At 39.9% G+C, this 21,197-nt stretch overlaps 1 protein-coding gene across 1 annotated transcript; it reads right to left on the bottom strand.

Moving 5' to 3' along the window:
* Positions 1-737: 737 nt before the first annotated feature.
* On the bottom strand, positions 738-17,307 carry FKTN (fukutin; the record flags this gene model as incomplete). The annotated part of the gene is made up of 9 exons (XM_079548487.1): positions 738-951; positions 4,370-4,497; positions 6,480-6,613; positions 7,701-7,830; positions 8,917-9,049; positions 10,344-10,621; positions 12,170-12,373; positions 16,673-16,732; positions 17,203-17,307. The coding sequence occupies 9 exons, from the start codon at positions 17,305-17,307 to the stop codon at positions 738-740; spliced, it is 1,386 nt and encodes a 461-aa protein (XP_079404613.1).
* Positions 17,308-21,197: the final 3,890 nt, after the last annotated feature.

Here is a 21,197-nt window from a genome sequence, read left to right as displayed (position 1 = left end):
ATACGCCCCCAAGTTTTTAAAAAAGAGAGAAATGAACAACTAACATTCCCCGTTGTTAATACATGTAGTTAGTTCCTGAAAAAAAAAAAACAACTGTTACTGGAAGATCTCTGATGCAGATTGTGCTTTTGATTCTTCCTTCACTTAATATTACATCAGAACACAACACTTGCAGAGCAGGGGGGTCACACAGGTTCTGAATTAAAACATTTCATTCCAAGAGGCAACCCCCTCACATACTGTAGCAATACATCAATCTCAAATTAAATGCATTTATGGGACTCACAGATTGCATGTTTAAGAACTGTAAATCCATGTGAGCTCCTCAGAAAAAAAAAAAAAAAAAAAAAAAAAAGAAAGAAAACAAAAAAAAAACCAGAATATCTTAAGGATTTTCCGTCCTATCTTTCTTGAGAAGTGAATGGTCCCAAGGTTTTGATGATCCCCAGATCAAGCGGCTTGGCCATGGGTTTTGCTTTTATAGTCAACTGCCCATACACTTACTGAAAGATTTTGTACACTTTTACTTTCGGCTTTTCTTCTCCTTAGCTTCCACAATCTGCCTTTAATCTTTAACTATGTGGACAACTCACAGTGAACGTGTAAAATTATCTGCAAAAAATGGAAACTGTCTCTTCAGGAAACAGATGAGGAGATACAAAAGTAGCAGTTGGGAGACAGGAAATTACAGACTGACAATTTCAAGGATACCAGACACTTTGTGGGAGCAGAGACCTTCAGTAGATTTGAATGACTTCATCCCATTCATCGACAGGCCAGACACCGTTGTACTGCACGTTGGATGGCGAGTTCTTCCAGTCCCACGTCTTGACAGGAACCTTCCAGTCTGGGCCATAGTTGGCTTCAACATACTGCAGGGTCTCACAGGGTACATGGACCTTGAGTTCTACAAATTCAGTCCAGCACAGAGTAAACTTCGGGAAGAGATACCTGCACCACAGAAGGACATGGTCACCAGCAGAAGACATGCTTAGCACATGTAAGTCAGTCCATGGAGAAAGCAAGCAACTGCAATGAGTGGCCAAGTTACATTTGCAGATTTTTTTCTTATTTCATAGTTTCCTACCTATGATGCATCATTTACCAACTGGGTGGGGTTTTTATCAACAGTAGCTGGTTAGTATTTGCCACATGTTCTCAAGGAGGAGCATTTCTAATTCTACTGCTGTTTACTCCCTTGCTGTTCTCCCTTGTAAAAGAAATTAGTCCCTGTCCCTACCTTTCCACTTACAAACTGAAATTAAGCTACCTTGTTTGAAGGATATCAAGATATTTGACATGTTTTTTGGGAAGGAAGATTTCAAATACAGCATGAAAGACTTTTCTGTGTGTCAGGCGTGGAAATCAAGGGTATAATTTTTTATAAACAAGTTTTTACCTTTCTTCAATGGCATGAAACAAAGCATTCCATTTGCCTTCAGTGCCTGCTTAAACACAGTGCCAGACTTGGAGCAGCTGCAAAGAATTAAGATACAGCTGCCACTCTGCACTTTCTGAAACCCCCGTGGCCCATTTAAATTAATATATATTATACCAAACCCACCTTGTTTTTTGCCTGTTCTTTTCAGCAGAGGGCTCAGTGTAGGCCCCACCTACAGATAAGCTGATACTACTGGAAATTGACAGCTTGGTCAGAATGACATCTGATAGGAACCCTATATGTTAAACCAAAGTGTATGCACCATTCCTGCAGAGGATCATTCCCGCTTCTTAAGTCTTCCGCAGAACAAAAAAAAAAGGTGTTCTCAACATTATTTTTCACAGGTCAAAAATTGGAATTAGAAGTAGTTAGCACTTCTGAGAAAAGAGTTAAAAGATTTGTGCATTTGCATGAATTAAAAATCTAGCAAGTTCCTCCAACTACAAAGCCAGTATTTTATCAAAGAGCTGAGCAAACAATCTCAGAAAATAAAACAACCTTGCTTTCATGCTTTAAACGGAGGTGAAAAAGAGTGATCAAGCACTTTTTAATTTATATCTAGGGACTGACAATTAGCTTTAAACTGAAATAAAAAGAGGAAAAAAAAAGCCAGCTACCAAGGGGGAAACAAGATAAATAAACTTTATTAGTGGGTCTATAATCATCAAGAAGATACTTACTTCTTATTTACCCAGGAAATCATTCATCTATCTGAAGTGGGCATGCATGCATAAGCAAAAGCTATCAGCACACAGCTGAAATAATACATCCTCCAAAGAATGAACTCTAAATAATCAATTTTAAGGAAAATGAACAGATAATTTAAACTAAACTACCTAATCTGCAAATTCAAAGCCAGTTAGAAACTCTATCAAATTATTTAACTAATTCTGAAATAAAATGCTTATATTCCCTAATGAAAAGTATTACTTTCGTTGAGGTTTTCACCTCTGGGATCCTTGTTCACTGTTCAGGCATTACAAGTGGCTTGGCCAGGGCTGGGTGCTTTTGTGCACATACACCAATCACCATTCCTTCTTCCAATTTCAGTCTCATGAATCAGAAAAGATTTTATGCTTACAAAAAAGCCTCTATATTAAGCAATTACAGAATTAACTCATTTGAAGGATTAATGCATACAGCATAGATTTGATTATTGGGATACGTTTTTGTAAAGATATATTCTGTGCTAAGAATGAAACCATCAAGTATAAATCTTCTAAACAAAGAAAGTTTCAGTTCTTGTTACCTCAAAAACAAAATTACGTGGGATTTATGAGTTTGCCTGCCTCTGCAGTGTTGTGAGAGTATTTCTATACATAAACATGTAAACCACATGGCAAGATTTGTATGGCTTGGAAACCCACTTGCCAAGGAAGTAAAAAGAAAAATAGCTACTGAAAAATATTTTCTAGACTAAATGAGAAATAATTCCATTCTTCATACTTTTATTTAGTAAGATATGTAGAAAATACATTGGCAAAAATATTTAGCTTTTTTGAAAAAAAAAAAAAAATTTACCCTCCATTTATTAAAAACATAAATATCTCTGCATAGAGCCACCTTCCAGATCTGTGATGATCCAGCAGCAATCGGTCTCTCTTCTGATACAAATGAACAGCAGGTGAGATTTAGGATTTAACATGACCAAACAGTCACTTCACTTTTGATTGACCTCTCTACTTCAGCTAGTCAAAATTTTGAAAGTGTGATGGCTAAGAAAAATGGAGGGTCCCAAAGTCTGCTACTGAAATGCAATTTTGAAAGAGGATGTCAACTTTACTGGAATGAAAACAGGTATGAAACACAAGTACATTTCTGGTCAGCTGCCTGAAAAATACATTAAAAAAAAAAAATCCTCCATGATCTTGTACAGAAAGAAAAGAAGAAAAGACATTACACTTGCTCTAGATAACCATAAAACTGTTGTATTCTACAAAACATATTACATTTCCTATGCAGGAATATTCCAGTAATTCTTCTCCTGGTCTATTTTTAAGTGTACTTTTTGTCTCTGCTTGTCAAAGTATCTTCCCCAATCTTTGTTTATCATTTCAGAACAAATAAATCTACAGCAAGGAGTCACACACTATCACTGTCCGGATGACAGTGCACAGCTCCTGTTAGCTAACAGTAAGCAAATGCAGTTCAGGCAAAATGTGAAAGATAATGATATCCTATGTAAGTCAACAGGGCTTTCAACCAGTCTACAAGAGTCTCTGGGAGAAGATGGGTGATGGAAAGAAACAAATCTAATTATCAAAACCTCTATTCAGCAAGCTGAATAGATTAAGAAGCTGTTGTACTTATTTGCTGTTTTAGCTCTGAAAAGAATGAAGCAAGAAATGTGGTATTCTATTTAAAATCCCATTCTCAGAACTTGAACAACAAGAAGGTCTGCAATAATTATCTGCACTGCTGTCACATCATTATAGTCAATGAAGTATTCCAGATCATTACCACAACATCCAAAACTATGGAGTTTACTTTGGAAGGACAGCTGAGGCTTTCTGGCATAACACTTGTCAAGACAGATGCCTAAGGATTTGTTTTTCACTTAGCATGTTTGTAAAACAGAAAAAGGTTTAAGAGACTTCTTTCTCATCTTAAACCTTTAACTTAGCCCTTGCACACTCCAGATATCATCTGGCTCATACATGACATGACAAAGTGACCTCGCAATAAAACATGCATGACCTCGCAAGAAAACTAGCATTCGACAGGCCCAGCACCTCTCTAGCAAGGCATGGTATTGTTCTCTTTTTACTTCTGAAGTCTCAAAGTACAAAAAACTCCTCTGATTCTCCCTGATACGTACCACAAAAAGCACAGACTTTGCCAAACGAAAAAGACACAATACAGAATGCTAACACTAAAACCTAACTCGTTCAGTTTCTTTCCAATTAGAGGTATAAATCCAGTTCATACTTAAATTTCTTGCCCGACTTTGCCTGAGTTCCGCCATTCCATATGTAGTCATCTTCTTCATAGAAGAAAAAAATGTCAAGTTTCACATCATCATCTCCCTGGAAAGAGAGTTCCAAACTGTCTTCTACCTGCAAGACAGAAATACAGACTATATGCACTCATAAAAACACAAGGCTACTGAAGCCAGCAGGTTTCAGGGAACAAATTTATTTTCAATAATGCAGTGAAAGGGTAGAAAATAAACCACCACAGCAATTTCTTTATTTTTGGTACCTTGAGAAAACCACAAATTTTCTGCACCTCAGTGAGACTGACTTCTCTTTACCACCCCAAAGCTCTGGCACTATCTCCTTGCTTTCTGCCACAAAGTGAACACAGAGCTATCTATTCAATGACCAACTGTAATGTCATTCTGCCTAGGCAAGTAAGCCAGAACTCCAGCAGTTTTCCAGGAGAACACAAAAGAGCTGTGTGCAGAAAGGCAGAAATCTAAAACAAACCATTTTCCATTTAGATGCTTTTGGTAAAACAGACGAAAGCAGAGAACGATGATCTTTCATTGCCATGAAGTCTGCTACTCTGTTTGGAAAGCACCTAAACATAGCCCCTTCAGAAGAAAAGGTATTATGGTATGGGTTTAAGATAAGAATTTTAAAAGTGCCTGTGTTGTGTGTTAACCCCAGTATGCTGATAAGCACTGCACAGCTACTCACTCATTTTCCTTCTCACTTCCAGGAGGATAATGGAGCAGGAAAAGATGAGTGAAAAGAAAAGCAAGAAAACTTGTGGTCAAGATAAGGACAGTAACTGGTAAGGCAGAAGCTGCACACACAGGCACATCAAAATAAGGGACTAGTTTGTTACTTCCCATTGGCAGCCAGATGTTCTGGAAATTCCAGGTAATCATAGCTTTCTTATGCATAACAGATACTTGAGAAGACAGATGCCATAATTCCAAATACTCTTCCCTTCTTCCTTCATTATCCCAGCTTTCTTTATGTCATATCCCTTTGATCAGTTTATCTGCATTTGCCTCTGTCCTCTTCCAATTTTTGTGTAATAACACCATGCTAGAAGGGAGCATGATAAACAGAAAGGGCTTGATGCTGTAGAAGCGCTGATGAGCAACAGATAAAAACACTGGGATGTCCTTAACACTGTCTTGGTTGCAAATCCAAAACGTAGCACCATACCAGATACTAAGAATAAAATCAACTGTACTGCGGCACAAACCAATATGGTTTGCCACGCAAAACTCAAGTTAGCTCTAGCAATACTGTCCACTTGACACCACAACAAATTAATTTTTACAGCTGCATGTGCTCTGTATCAGGAATAGAAAATGGCTTGCTTAAGGCTCCCAGCTACCCTCACACAGGTCACAAACAGCCTACTGCAATCCATACAGAAATTGCCACCACCTGAGAATGCCATTTGCTAAAAAGGCTCACATAAAAGAGCAGAGTAATATCAGTGAATAAGCAAGTGATTAGTAAGTCTTTTCATTTAACACCTACAATAGCACTGTCTTTGACAATAAAATGCTCACTAGCACCAGCAATGATAACTTTAATTGTGGCTACACCCTCACATCCCTGTGCTTTTGTTTGTCTTCTACCTTCACATTCCACTCTGCAGCTTACCCTCCAGAAAAAGATAGTAAGGGTCCACATAAGCTGATAATGGACTAGCCCAGTATCTACCTCAAGCAATCCTTTACTTTCTGCTATCTTTGCACACAAGACGCAGATAATCTCAGAGCTGTTACCAATCCACTCCTACAATCAGCCACATCCAATATAAAATTCTATCTTAAGTTTCTCCAGCAGCACTCACACAAATTAGACCCCTCTAGAATTTTATAAAATTTCTTCTATGTAAAATTCAGACTCCCCAATCAAGATTGAAGCCAGAATGAAGTAAGAATGGTGTCTTCTCATACAGTGTCCCAGAGAACATGAAAAATCAGAAAGTCTACATGTTTAGGTAAAACATTAGACTGCAGGAGGAGATTTCAGATATCCAACTCCACGTAAAAGAACTGTAGCAGTACTCAAACTTACTAACCTACAAAAAGACATATTAAGTGAATTCTTCCTTATCTGTGTACCTTGCCAAATTTGTGCTTTAATGGTAATCCTGCTTTCTGAAAGGCCGGGATGATATCAGCTTTGTAGTCCCTTATAAAGATCCCCAGGTCCACATCTTTGCTGTAAGGAATGACACTGCACTGTCTATACCATCCTGAGAAGTGGAAAAAAGAAGAAAAAAAAGGAATTAGTTAACTTTGGAGCATGAGAAATATATCACAAAACAAAGGCAGTACAAAAATGACCTATCAAAGGGTAACCAGCCCAAAATCCTCAAATGAGGTCATAAATAAGACTCCTGCTTTCTCTGGTAACAAATGAATCACACTGAAGAAAACAGAAGGACTAACAGTGGCACTTACAGCCACCTCCTTTCTCTATGAAGCCAGGAATGAAAAAGTACTAACTCCTAATATGAAAATATCTTCATCTTTCTATTCTAAATGTCTTCAGGAAAGTATATTCTTTATCTGGGTCCAAATCTAACGAGAAACAAACAGCTGTAGGGCTGTAGCCATGCTTATAATTTTCAACAATTACTTTAAATAGATTTGAAGCACTACCATAGAACACTAAGACAAGAACTGAGACATTCTTTAGTTTGTTTTATTAATGCAGTTTCAGTAACTGTTCATTCAGAAAATTATATTCTCTAGGCCAAAAAATGTAAAGGTGACTTGCTCATATGTGACATAACCTATTTCAGAACCTTTTTCAGTAAGGAAAGGAAAGATACTTCTTTCAACTTTCAACAGAATTAAAAGCTTATAGTGCCTATTCTACTAGGTTTTTTATTAAAAGACCTGTGTTTAAAAATATATAAATAGATATCAAATTTGCATAAAAGCTCAATGATAAACATGGGAAGAAAATCAGGTGACAGCCTATAAGAACATCAGAAAAATATGATCATCATTGTATCTTCCAACCAGCACTTAACAAATTGTAAGCCACACAACTTAGAGAACTTATAATTACTTTCCAGGCAGAGAAACACAGAAACTGCTGGCAATCCTTAATGCTTTACTTGGAATACACTCACAATCTCCAAGGCACAAGTTTCTCAAGAGAAATCAGGAAATCAGGTTAAGAGAAAAAGGCCTTATTTTAATAAAGCTAAAACAGAACATCTGCTTCACACTTCACAGATAACCACCTTCCAGCTGCTAACCTCAGGTGACATCACAAATGCAGCAGGGGATAAAATGTTTAAGATTTCAGATAAATTAAAAATGTTTTACCAAGGCACGTTCCACTGCTCAGCCAGAACTTTACTCCCAAGTTATTCAGTGTCAGGGCAGCTAAATGCAGCAAGGATTTTGCTCTTTTTCTGAATTCCACTGCATCAACAGAGGCATCATCAGGATACACCTGGAAAGCAAAAGTAAGCTGCTATGAGAGAGCAAATTTCTCCATCCATTTTTCTGCACCTTAGGAAAAAAGAATGACCTCTGAAAATTTATTTAATATCTGGGCATTATCTTTTCTCACACACATAGTTCAGTTTGAGAACATGCTGGAACTGGAATCGCAGGTCAGATTTCAACTCTGAAATGTCAATATTTGTCTTTTCCAAAGTACTGTAATGTAAAGTCACAGTAAAACAGAATAAGACTACATATATTAGACAAAGATAGTGGTAACAACACACAACTCTTAACTCTGCTCACAGAGAAGCCAATACCCACAGCCTAGGGGAAAGCAGGGATGCAGTCACATTTGAGCATATTACAGGTTTATTTGGCGCCACCAAGTGTTACAACTGGATGTTCAGAACTTCTGCTACAAAACTGCAGAAACGCGAATGAAAAACTTGAAAAGAAAAGCCAAAACCATGGAGGCAGTCTGGGCAAACATTGCCAAATCAAACACGTAAACAATGCACTGACCACTCAACTTCAGAACCGATGTTACTAAGAGCTCCAGGGTGACAAGCACCTCGATAAGTTTCAAAATAGAAGCCAGCTGCTTATTTCAGTATTGAAGTTCAATATGCTTTCCCAAGCACACTTTCTCTATCTGTGGCAATTACTGCCTGGAGGCTTCAGAGAATCTGAAATCAGAACTAGGAACACAGCATTGCAATACATTGCTCAAATGAATGTAAAAGTAAGGATTGTTCAGAACTTTGAGAAATGCATAAGTAACATTTTAGACTACAAGATGCAAAAGATCTCATTAAATCCGTTTAACAATGAGATCATGAGAAAACTGTGCACAGGTTAGTTACCCCTGGGAAAAAAAACACACAAGTCAAAAAGAAAGACCGTGATTCTTCAGTTAAAGTTTTTGTTTATTACTATTTACTGAATCATGTTGAGTCCCAGATCCTGTGGGTTAGCTTTATGCACATGAAAGGTTGCATTTAAACAGAAAAGTGATGAACTGTTTGTAGGTTTGGGTCAACTGGTGAAAATGTGCATTATATCTCAGAGACACTACTTGATTACCACTAACCTGAAAGAAAGCCCGAGCTTCTCTGTACCTACATTCAAGAAATCTAGAGTGTGACATCTCTTCTAGAAAACTGGATGGATTTTTTGGAATTTGAACTTTTAAGTCATCAATAGAAACAAGCAGAAGTTCAGGCCTGCACGGAAAGAAAGATAATAGGTTACTCGACTCAACTCCTTTACAAACTACAAGCCATTTTGTGCTCTAGCACTGCTCGAAATCTTAAAACACATCTCTCTCAGTGACTCCTCTGTCCAAACTTACTCAAAATGAATTAAGAAACAAGAGGAACAAAAGCTTCAATACATCCTCATACCCTTCCAAATTTCATTTAAAAAGAAATTCTGTGCCTGTAAGCCCATACTTACCTTTTCAGATCAGCATTTCCTTTATAACTTTCATAACTTACACTAAATTTGTTCAGACCTGCTGCTCAATGCATTGAAAATTCAGGTTATTTGGCTGTCTAAATACGAGATAGACTTTTAGAATCAAATTTCAACCTGTCCACAGAGGCTGTTTGCCCTTGAAGTTTAGAAGCCATTAAGTCTTCACAATGAGTGAAAAGAGGTATTTAACATCATACACAGTCATTTTTAAATGTTTAGGAACACAGTCCATATAGCTTCCTTGTTTTAAACGGAAGAAAAAGTGGTCTCAGCTTTAAGGAAAAAACCATAAATAGATTTATTTTGACCTGTGAAATGTCTGGCTGTTTTAGCATGACATAAACACATGCCATACAAGAATACTGCTCTCAAAGCATAGTGGTACGTGCTAGGCTTTGAAAACAGTGACAAGATTTGCCACCATCTGTATTTCCTGAAACGATTGAAAATTGAAAAGTTGCTATTGAGAGTGCTTTAACAAAAGGCAGATATTTACAGTAACTTCACCAATGGGATGCAACGTTTAAGCATAAGACTAGGGACAAATAATTTCAAACATTTGTGCAAATAAGGAGTTGGAGCAGCACTTTACAAATCTAGATTACAAAGTATTTGTTGCTGCTTTTCTGCATGATACAAATGTCACTTCTCTTTATTCACATTCTTTAATACCAGTCATTTATTACATTATTACTAAGCAAATTTGTGTTGCCTCCCATTTTTAACTATGTTCTATATCTGCATTAAAATTTTGGATGCACGTGACTGCAGGAAGAACACCAAATACGCACCAGTTATTACTGTATCTCCTGCCACTTAGCTTTATCTTTCTCATTTCTCATTTACAAATGATGAGAAACTCTCATTTTCAATAACCAATATTCGATTTACCTTCATAAGTTTACCTTCCAGGCACTCCGAGAGCTAAAATATTCATGATTCATTTTAAAATTTATAGAAAAGGCCAACTTAATATACAAGAGAAAGAAATTATTTTGGAAATGATGCTACAGCTTTTTGCCTCCTTTGTTGTGAACTCACCTTTCATACGCTCCAGGGTAGCGACCAAAGTGGAGCTTCCGGAAAGACACGAATTTTCTGTCCATATGTTGCTTGAGCCTTAGGGGGCCATGCCAGAGGAAATTACCACTCCTCTCATAGAACACCACCAGGTGAATGGCATGAGACGCCAGCTTAAAAATGTAGTGCAAGGGAATTTCAGTGCCAGACAGGTCATCCATCCCATCCAAGCGAGGGTCCTTGTTTAGAACCTTTAGCCACTGGAACCCCATCCTCTCAGCAGTTCTAAAAAGTCCCACCTAAAAATGGGAGAGGCAGAAAGGCAGAAAGAGGGAGAGAAGCTAAACAGAAGAGAAACCAAAACTGAATGCTAATCTTATTAACTGACATTATTCCCTTTTTTCATTTTCTAATCAGATTTGAGCATCAATCACTCAACAATTTGTTACAACCTAAAGATTAGCAACCATAACCAACTGCTGTATTTCCTTTTCTTAGATTTTGACCAGCAAATTGTCAGTAAAACAACACAGTGAACACTGTCTTTCCTCAGCCACTACATTGTGCATTTTGTAGCATCAACAAAAAAACTCTTCGTTGAAACTCTACGTAAATACATAAATAATATGAAGTGTAATCTATGATCTTTACCATAATTAAAAGCCATTTTCATTACTGCAATAAAAGCACTCACACAGTTATCAACAGATTTTAAAATTCTAAATATATTTATGTTAAGCCACTGACTTTCCTATTTTCACAGACACACACACACACAAAAAAAAAAAAAAAAAAAAAAAGAGTATGAAGTTCTGCCTGGTAAGAACTAATCAATCAGCACCTGACAACGCTTTCAGTTACTCCTCTGCATTATACAAATAGCAAAAACAAGCTACAAAGGAATGTGGAGATGGAGTTCTATTACTGTTCTGCTACACGATCTTATTCTCAGTTCCTTTAATTTCTTTACAATAGTAAAACCATTGTCTGATCAGCTATGGAGCATCAGCACTCTTTGCTTGTTTAGGACTGCTTCAGTAAAATGGCTACAGATCATTTTAATATTTCTTGATGGGGTTGTGGAGAGGGACATGAATGAAAAAAGGAAAAGAAAAAAGCTGTTTATCACTGGCATCTGTAGTTTGTATAATTTAACCCCGTATGTATTTCCAGATACCACAGCTGAGGAAATTATCTTGGATTTAATTTTGTCCTTCATCCCCTACTATATCTCCACTTTTAAATGCATCCACTTAAAAATCTCATGCTACTGAAGAAAAGCACCAGGTGCTACTATACTAGGTGACAAAACAAAATGGTGCGAATACACAGATGTACTAAAATAAATGTAAATGAGCGGATTATCATAATCTTTCCAGCCCTGTCACATTAATACTTGCATTTTATCAACAGATCTCCAGATTCAACATTTATTATGGCTCTATCTACATAACAGGCTTAAAGATTTCCCCTTCCATTTCAAAATATCAATCTCTTTTTCTTTCTGGGGGATGCCACCTTAATACAATTGCTTCCAAATACTGCAGATAGCCTCTTAAGAACCTTTTGTTATCTCAATAGGCTCTCAATACCTATTTTCAAATCAACTGTGTGACTTTCTTCAAAGCCAGGGTTACCATTCTCTTTCAACAATTCATGTGTTTCTAAAACTTCAAAGGCTAGTACGTGAATACCTTTTAATTTAAAAGAGTTTCATCTACCATCATTCTTTGGAGATTTACAGCAAATTGTGTCCTTAAAGCAAACACGGAAGCATGATGACCGAAAATCCTAGAACAGTTAAATGCATTAAAATACACTCTGTGAACTGAAGAAAAGAAACTCACTTCATGTTTCCACGCTTTGTCCAGTAGTGCAAATGTAGTGAAGTCTCTTGGAGCACAGAAGTACTTGCATTCTGGACTAGGACCATCGGAAGAACTTCTGATCTGTTCAATGTCTTTATCAATAAGTCCCAGAATTAAAGGATCAATCAAATACACTGGTATGTTGTGACTGGATATTAAGCCTAGGAACTTCCTAACCACATGCTGTTTAACAGAGGAGAAAACTAGAATTAGAAACATCATTTGTAAGTGTATATGAATCAGTACATTAACTCTTGACCAACTGATAAAAGGAAATCTTATCTCCCAATGTGCCTTATCTTATCTGAGTGTGCCTTTACTTCCATAAAAAACTGCAGAAATTGAAATTTCTTCTTTCAGATGAGCAGCCTGCTCTCAAGCACTCCCTATCTCTAAGACTAGAGGAAAAATCTTTCATATTCACTGAAAAATTTCCAGAAATTAAAGCGCTTCAGAGTGCTGTAATCTAGAATAGCCTCTAAATTAAGCTATAGATTTTTCCCAGTTCCAGATCAAGTTGGAAAGCGCTTAAATAAACTAACAGGTGACAGATGTAGATGGAACATATGGGCGCTGAGGGAACTGGCTGATGTCCTTCTGAGGTTCCTCTGACACATTTTGAGTCTAGAAAGAGCTAAATTCCGTACCAACTCCAGAAAGAAGGCTCTAGGGAACTCTGGTCAGTTTTATCTCAATCCCCAAAAAGCTTCTGCAGCAAAAGCCCCTGTAACGTTACACGTAAGCACACAGATGTCAAAAGTGAGACTGCGAAAGTCAGCCAAGTGCAAACTGCACCTAATGACCTCAGCTGCCGTGGAAGAAATAATTAGCTCTGTGAGCAAGGGGAGAGCAATGGATGCTGTTCACATTCTGATTTTAGCAAGTCTGTTGACCTACTCCCACACAGTATCCCTGAACCTCAAGTGGAGAGATATGTACCGGGTAAGTACAACAGAAGCTGCATGGAGAACCAGCTGACCAGCAGGCACAGGCCTGGTACCATGTCCTACCAAGCACTGGTTACTACTGCATCTCAGCAGGGTTCAGTCCTAGTCAACACTGCTTTGTAACTTTATTAATAATCTCTACAATAGCAAGGAGTGCTTTCTCAGAAATCTGGTAGACTACACTGAACTAGAAGATCATTCAGTATGCTGTAGGGCAGGACTGCCATTCACAGAGACCAAGAAAAGGTCCAGTGACTCATACTGATGGTGACAGGAAGCATAACAAGGACAATCTGGGCAAAGGTAAAGCCTGGCATGTGGGATGGGTGAAATTCACCTAATAGGAAAGGCTGGGGCAACTGAACATGAGAAACTGCAGAAAAGTACCTAAGTGTTCTAGGTTAAAACAAGGGCAGTCTACAGAGTGCCAAAGACCGGAATTAGGAAAACACAACCTGGAGATCTAGTTCTGCCTTTAATACCAGCATAACTAGGAGGTACAGAGAGGATGAAGCCAAGTTTTTCTCAGAGGTGTACTCCTGCAGGTTGACAGGCACGTGGTTAGAAAACAGGAAAATGCAATCAGATGTTAGCAGAATTTTTTCCCAGTATATGATCAGATGCCCAGAAAGGTTGCAGTATTTCTATTCTTAGAGCTATTGAAAGCTTAGCTGGCAAAAGGCTGAAGCAACCAGATCTAGTTGGCTCAACTCTGCAGAAAGTGCTGAACTTGCATCCGCTTCTGTGGATCTAACAGAATGATCATACGGTTAATAGTTAAAAGCAAGTACACACAGGTTGCCTGGCCTTTATTGCAACAAATAGGTTGTGGCAGATTTTCCACACAGAACAGATCTCTCCTATCTCACCATTTTCAACTGAGTTTATGCTTAACACCTTAGGTTCAACAGAGACCTCTGCTGGAAAGAAGGAGGCTAAGCCTGTTGGAAAAAAAAGGCAACCACCCAGCAACCATAACAAAGAATGGCAAATGAGAGAAAGAAGGAAACTTTACAGTCCTTACAGAATCATTAAAAAGACCCAGACAATCACATTTTCAGCTCATAAGTATAGCACTAATCCTTCATGGAATGCTCTCAAACAGTAATGTTTCATGCAAACACAGACTGCATGATGCAGTCACTCTAAACCAAAAACAGGAAGGGCTTTAGCAAGTAACAAGTAATAAAAAATAAAATAAAAAATCAAGACTTGTATGAATCCTGAAAGTTAAATCTGTACACAATTACAAATCAATCACTGTGACAGTCTTAGCTTAGTCTGCCAGTAAGTGGAGAGAATGAACTTACTCTAATCACAAAACATCCTAAGGAAATGAAGTTCTTTCTTCCATGATTTTTCCTGAGAGACAAAGTCAGCTATGATTTACTTTAACACTACTAGGAATTGTGGAAATAGAAGATAAATTTTAGAACAGTGTTGAGCACCTGCTGTCATTTACACCACTAATAAGAAAGAACGCTGCCCACTGTCTATCAGTAACACTAACTATCCTTGATGCACCTTTGGTGCACAAAGCGTGATTTGGCAAGGAGGCAGGAAGAACACAGGGCATTCAGCTGTGGCCACACTGCCTAAAGAATAAAATATGTACCAAGAAGGCCCTGTGCGTGGGGAGAGGACTTACTGACTTGACTCAGAGGAGAACTCTGATCAAGTGCATTTAAATGTCCATAGCACAGGGACAATTTACACCAATAACAACTGCAACTGCTATTAAAATTGTAGCTGAGATGTTTAACTGCAAGAATTAAATTTCATGATGGAAAACACAGTTCAAATAAGGAAAAAAAAATGTTTATAACAGCACTGCTAGGCTTTATGTCTGCTATATCTCAAGGTTTCTAGATGAGGCACAAAAAGGAAAAACAAAAAGGCCTGCTGTCCAAGCTACTAGTCCACCAAAATGACCCTGGCCTTCCAACTCAAGCTCTCATACTCTTACAATGAAATTGCTGAATCCATCCAAACAGATTTCATTTTCCAACTTCCAATACTGGTACAGGATTCTGACTTCAGAGAGATGAAAAAACACGAGTGAAGGCAGAACATGGATCAACAGATATAATTGGGAGAGCAGCACACTGCATGTGCTTTACAAGCAGAGGCAAGCCCACACCTTTAGTGATTTCCACTATGCTCAGCCAAAAGGTAAGCAATATGCTAGCCTTATTTCTGTAATTACAACAAGCAGATCAGACTGATGAACAGGAAACTAACCTGTATAAAGATGTCTACTTTTTTTCTTGTTACTTTTCCAGGAAAACAGGTGTTTCTACTTGGAACTTAAATCAGCAGGAAGAAATGATCATATTATCAAGCAGACACTCATTCACATAGAGTAGTTTGGACTCATCACGCAGGGACTCAAAAGGAAGGAGCTCTAAAGTAAACAAAATGGGACCATGGACCATTCTGCTCAATTACAGATAACCCTGTTAGATCAAGTTAGAGCTAAAGAGAATTCTGCCTACAGAATGGCAGGATGGAAGCTCCACTGTGACTTTATCACCTAACGCCACATTAGTGGTTCCAAAGAGGATGCCAACTCCAAGAACTGCAAGAGCCTTTGTGCCAGCAAGCAGTCCACAGAACAGCTGGTTTGGATTTTTTCCAAGTACTGTTCTTAATACAAACACCATTCGTTCTGCTCAGCAGAAACAAGGCACTTAAATGGCTATTTTGCTAACTAGCAGCATTATTATCATCATACTGCATCCAAAGCAAAGGGCAATCAGCTCCCAGCACAGCTTCTCCTTAATCACCTTTGCTGTTCTTGCAGGAGGAGATCTGTCAGTGAAAGACTTCTCTAAATAAATACTAACTACAAGTACCTGAGTATCTGTACTTAGGTACACCACATACAAATTTGTATTCAACTGACTTTTCCTTTCCCAGGACCAGTGTGATGTTCTAGCTGCAACGAATCCAGCACATCTTCAGTAAAACATAAACTAAAGCATGCAATTTTGAGTATGTAAGGGCACTCTTAACATTTGTCCTGAATGCTGGAATGCAGCAAGTAGCAAATGCTGAAATGCATAATTTTCCTGCTTGTGAAGAGCTTTATGATCCATCATAACCACGTAACAAGGACCACTTAGCAGCTGGCTAAGTGCATGCAGCAAGAAAGAAGTACTACCCTGTGACCTGCTGACTCTTCTATCATGATACTATCAAACAAGCTACAGACCAAAAGGCCAATCTTCTCAATACTTTGTCTGAAAGCACATGAAAGCCTAGATCAAAACTTCAGTCAGGAGACTTGATCCTAAGAGTGTAACGCAGCAAAGGACTGCACACGGAATAGCTGTTAGGCTGCAACTCTGTCTCAACTCCACAGCGAACAGTTTTGAAACATGTAACCACCCACACTCAGTGAAAGAAGCATCTTTCAGTTCTTAACACTAACACACCCCCAGTGAAGAGGCAAGAGCTCTAGGCTTTGCACGTGCAATTCTGTGTAAGTTCTCTGAGAAACGCAATGGAACCATGCAGTCAGTGACGTACGTACCCATCTAGTGTTGTCTTGGCCGGACTGGCCTCCTCTGGCTTTTGAAAAAACCGCTCCATTCTATTAAAAAAAAAAAAAAAAAGTTTCAGCTGAATACCTGCTTATGACCTCTTAACAATATTTTCAGGGGCATTTATCCAGTTAGCCCTTTATGATTATGCCTACCGTTACCCACCTACAGCACTAGAAGCCTACTAGAAACCGAAGCCTACTGCTGTATTTATTATTTAGATAGGCTGACACGAGCTGTGTGGACAGGATCAGGTCTCGGGTTTGTGCACTGAGGTCAACAGCAGGGTGACAAACAGCGGCACGTTAGGCAAGCACCACGGGGGCAAAGCAGCAGGACAGAGCTCTCTCTTCCCAGACGCAAAGCAACTTCGCGTTGCTGGCGCTTATTGACGCCGTGAAGTCACGGCAGCTAGCGGCTCAGCTTTCAGCCTTCACAGACCATGAGGAACGCATCACCACGGCCTCGTTCACCATCACAGACTGCGGGAAAGCGGCCAAAGGCGGGCGCCTGGTTTTACCTTCTGCGACAGGTAGAACTTGTAGTAGTAGAGCTGGAAGAGGAGGAACACCAGGCTGGTCAGGCTCAGCACAGCCAGCACCGCGTTCTTGTTGACCTTCTGCATCAGTCCCGGGGCTGCACGACAACGCCGCCCCACAGCAGCTCCGCGCCTCTCATCTTCCCCACTGCGCAACGCCCCGCCGTCGGCCTGCGGGGAAACGCGGGGGGGAGGTGTCGCACGGCCCTGAGGCGCCACTCGGGCCGCGGCAGCTGCGCTCAGGCGGACATCGCAGCGCAGAGCTCCCAGCCCCCGCGCCGGGCCCCACGCGGCACGGAAGGGCCGCCCTTACCTGCGCCTCCACCACCCGCTCCGCGCCGCCCGCTGCGCGCATGCGCGCCCGCCCTGGCGCTGAGGCGCAACGCAGCCCCCGCCCGCCCTTCCTCCCCCCGTTCTCTCCCCGCCACGCCCCCATCCCCGGGACGCCGGCGCGGCAATGAAGGCAGCGTGCTACAGGTTGAGGTGTACGCATCAGCTCTCAGCTTTATTCAGTAATACAAAACGCTGGCAACACACGCGTCAGAGACAGCGGAAGGCGCCCTGCCTCCAGCGGGCGGCGACGGGTCTGCGGGCAGGGGGCTGCCGAGGGACGGGCCGAAGCGTGATGGCAGATGAGATGAGATCCGGCAGAGCGGCCCGGCCCGTAGGAGTGAACTGGGGAGAACGTCTGCCTCTGTCTGAATACGAGAAGCAGCGAAGGAGGTTTGTGCCATAGCTTCGTGCCGTTCTTTGAGGAGAAAAAGCAATGAGGGAAGAAAGACAAGTCCCCTTCTGCCTTCTCAATTTGGTACTTAAAGGAACACCTCTCAGCTGGATGCTTTTACATCATCCTTTCTGCAATCCGCGTTCCTAAATTCGTGCACCTCACAGAAATGAATATAACCTTCTGCTATATTCATTCGAGGGAAACCTCCAGTTCCTTACAGGTTGTGCTGAAGATATTTTAACGCTGAAATATTACCAGTAACTGCTCAAGTAAGTAGTAGTAAAATCTCATTTTGGTCATTTAGAAGATCTCCCCTGACTTGCCAACCAAACAGTCTGTCTCCAGAGCAGGGAGGCTCAGTATTGAAGTCACCAGCTGTATTACTGCATCGGACAGAAGATAATCCCCGCCAAAGAACCATCCCTCCTATCCCTGAAGCTTCCTCTGGGAAAAGCAGCTCCAAAGGCTGCATGCATCTCTCTTTACCCTCAGAGCAAGTTCTTAACAAATATCATTAATATACTTTGTACAAACAGTGTATCAACTGTATCACTAATATATTGGTACTCAAGTCAAAACAGACACTAGCTCAAAAAAAAAAAGTCTAAAAAAATCTAAAGTGCTTAAGGCAATTCTTCATATCCCCATTTACTGGAAACAAAACAAAACAAACACAACACCAACAATGGAACTAGCTGTTAGCAGCAAAGATCTGAAATCTGTGCAAACTATTGTAACAAATTTATCTTTCAAGAGTACAAAGTCACACGTTAAGTTAATTTAGGACATTGGTTAGACTAAAACTTGCAAGTCAAAAGAATCACAGTATGAAACACTTCATGCTGCCTTCAAACTAAGCGTTAAAGAAAAAAATTACATAGGTTGCTCTGAAAGCAACGCCTCTTATTTCCATGGAAACTACAATAGATACAAAGATAATACTATTTGATAGAGCTCGTTCTCAGCTACAAAACACTTTTTCAATACAATCACCACCATTAGCTATGCATTTTTTTTCTAGCTGGGAGCAAGAGTGCAGCAAGCAGGCCTGTAAAAATCTGCTCCAGCAGAAGTGACCCTCTATGGCCACTATTGAAACACACCACTCATTGCTTCATCTTTACTCACATCCACTGTTTGATCTCCATACACATTCAGCAAGTGTCGATGAATGTCAGTGCGTGCCACTATTTCCACATGGAGGAATTCAATGACACACCTTTGCTTCACTCCCACTTCCAAGCCAGACACCATTCTGTCAGGCTGCCTGTCTGCTGCCATTTTTTCATACAACAACAACTTTGGACCTGCTCCAGCACCTCAATGTCCTTTCTGTACTGAGATGCCCAAAACTCAACACAGTACTCGAGGTGAGGCCTCACCAATGATGAATACAGGTGCAGGATGACATCCCTAGTCCTGCTCACCACACCATCCTAATATAACCCAGGATGCCATTGGCCTTCTTGGCCACCTGGGCACAGTGCTGGCTCATACTCAACCGACTGTCTGTCCATCAGTACACCAAGGTCCCTTTCCACCAGGCCTCTTTCCAGCCACTCCTCCTGAAGCCTGTAGGGTTGCCTGGGGTTGCTGTGACCAAAATGCAGGACCTGACACTTGGCCCCATTGAAACTCATACAGTTAAACTCAGCCCATCAATCCAGTCTATCCATGTCCCCCTGTAGAGCCTTTCTCCCCTCAAATAGATCAACACTCCCTCCCAGCTTGGTGTCGTCTGCAAACTTACTGAGGATGCACTCAATCCCTTCATCAAGATCATTAATAAAGACGTTAAATAGAAGCAGTCCCAGTACTGAGCCCTGGGGAACACCTTGTGACCTCTCTTATTACACTCTCATTACAGAGTTAGATTACTCATGGTTGCTTCTCATTACACACTTTCTGCTCCAGAAAGAAAAATTAATGTTTATAGTAGGGTAAATTTAAACAGAAACTGTAGCTGGACATCCAAAACCAAGCAGATGACCAGGTAGTAGGAACAGGCACTTGGCTATTTAAGAGTCTATTAACCACAGCCTAAAGAATAAGTCCCAAAATAAGAAGCAAACATCATAATCCTTCTCTCTAAACACCATCAGGGCCCAGGCATGCAAATCTCACATGACAATGACATCTTTGCAGTTGAGCTCTACTCAGATGTTCACTGCAACTAAAAAAAAAAAAAAAACAACTAAAGAAATAAGGAAGAAATACTTGAGATTTGGATAGTAACAACTGTCTATGTGATAGCTTCAGATGCTGTTCATTTAAGGATTATTTCACAATCACAGAACAACAGGGGTTGGAAGGGACCTTCTGCAGACCATTGATTCCAACTTGCTGAAAAGGCAGGTTCACTACAGCAGGTTGCACAGGAAAGCATCCAGGTAGGTTTTGAAAATCTCCAGGGGAGGCTCCACAACCTCTCTGGGCAGCTTGTTCCAGTGCTGGAACCTCTCTTGAGTTGATGACCACATTCTTTTTATTGCAGCCTTCTTGGCCACAAAAGCACACCGCTATTTCATGGCAAACCTGTTGTCCACCAGGACACCTGGAGCGTTCTCTGCAGAGCTTCTTTCTCCTTTCTAGCAGGCCAGTCCCAAATCTATACTGATGCATGTGGTTATTCCTTCCCAGGCTTAACTTCTACTTCCATACCACCTCCTCTGACACTGTGAGCCAAAATAATAAACTAGGAGGCATTACTTTCAAAGCAGTTCTAATATGTAGCTGAAAAAATTATTTCTAAGCTCTTGGACTTGATTAGAGGGAAGCAAGCAGATTTTTTTTTAAACAGTCAATGATTTACAAATAATTCTCACTGAAATGTTAACTCTTTCCACAAAGAATATAACATGCCTTTTTTGTTGCTGCTGTTTTTTGGTCTGTTTGGGGTTTTTGTTGTTTTTTTGTTTTTTGTTTTTTTTTTTTTTTGTTTTTTTTAAGCTCTCCCACTAATAAATCATTTCACTACTACTAAACTTCCAGGTAAGAATTGAGATTAAAAAAATATTTTATGGGATTTGTAGGAGAAAATATATGACTACCAATCCAAAAGTAAATTAGGTGTTAGTTTTTGATTTTTTTTTTTTAAATCAGAAAAAAAGCACAGATTGCTCTATTTCTTTATATCTACCCCATAATCTCTTACATGAATAGATATTCTTTTGAGATGCCTGCTTGTTATCTCATGTTTGTATGGGAAGACCAGTAGTATTAATCTGTAGTCAAATAATTCTTGATAGGA

The sequence above is a fragment of the Tetrao urogallus genome, assembly GCF_951394365.1.
Source record: "Tetrao urogallus genome assembly, chromosome: Z".
NCBI lineage: Eukaryota > Metazoa > Chordata > Aves > Galliformes > Phasianidae > Tetrao > Tetrao urogallus.
This window is presented reverse-complemented; position numbering and strand designations above follow the sequence as displayed.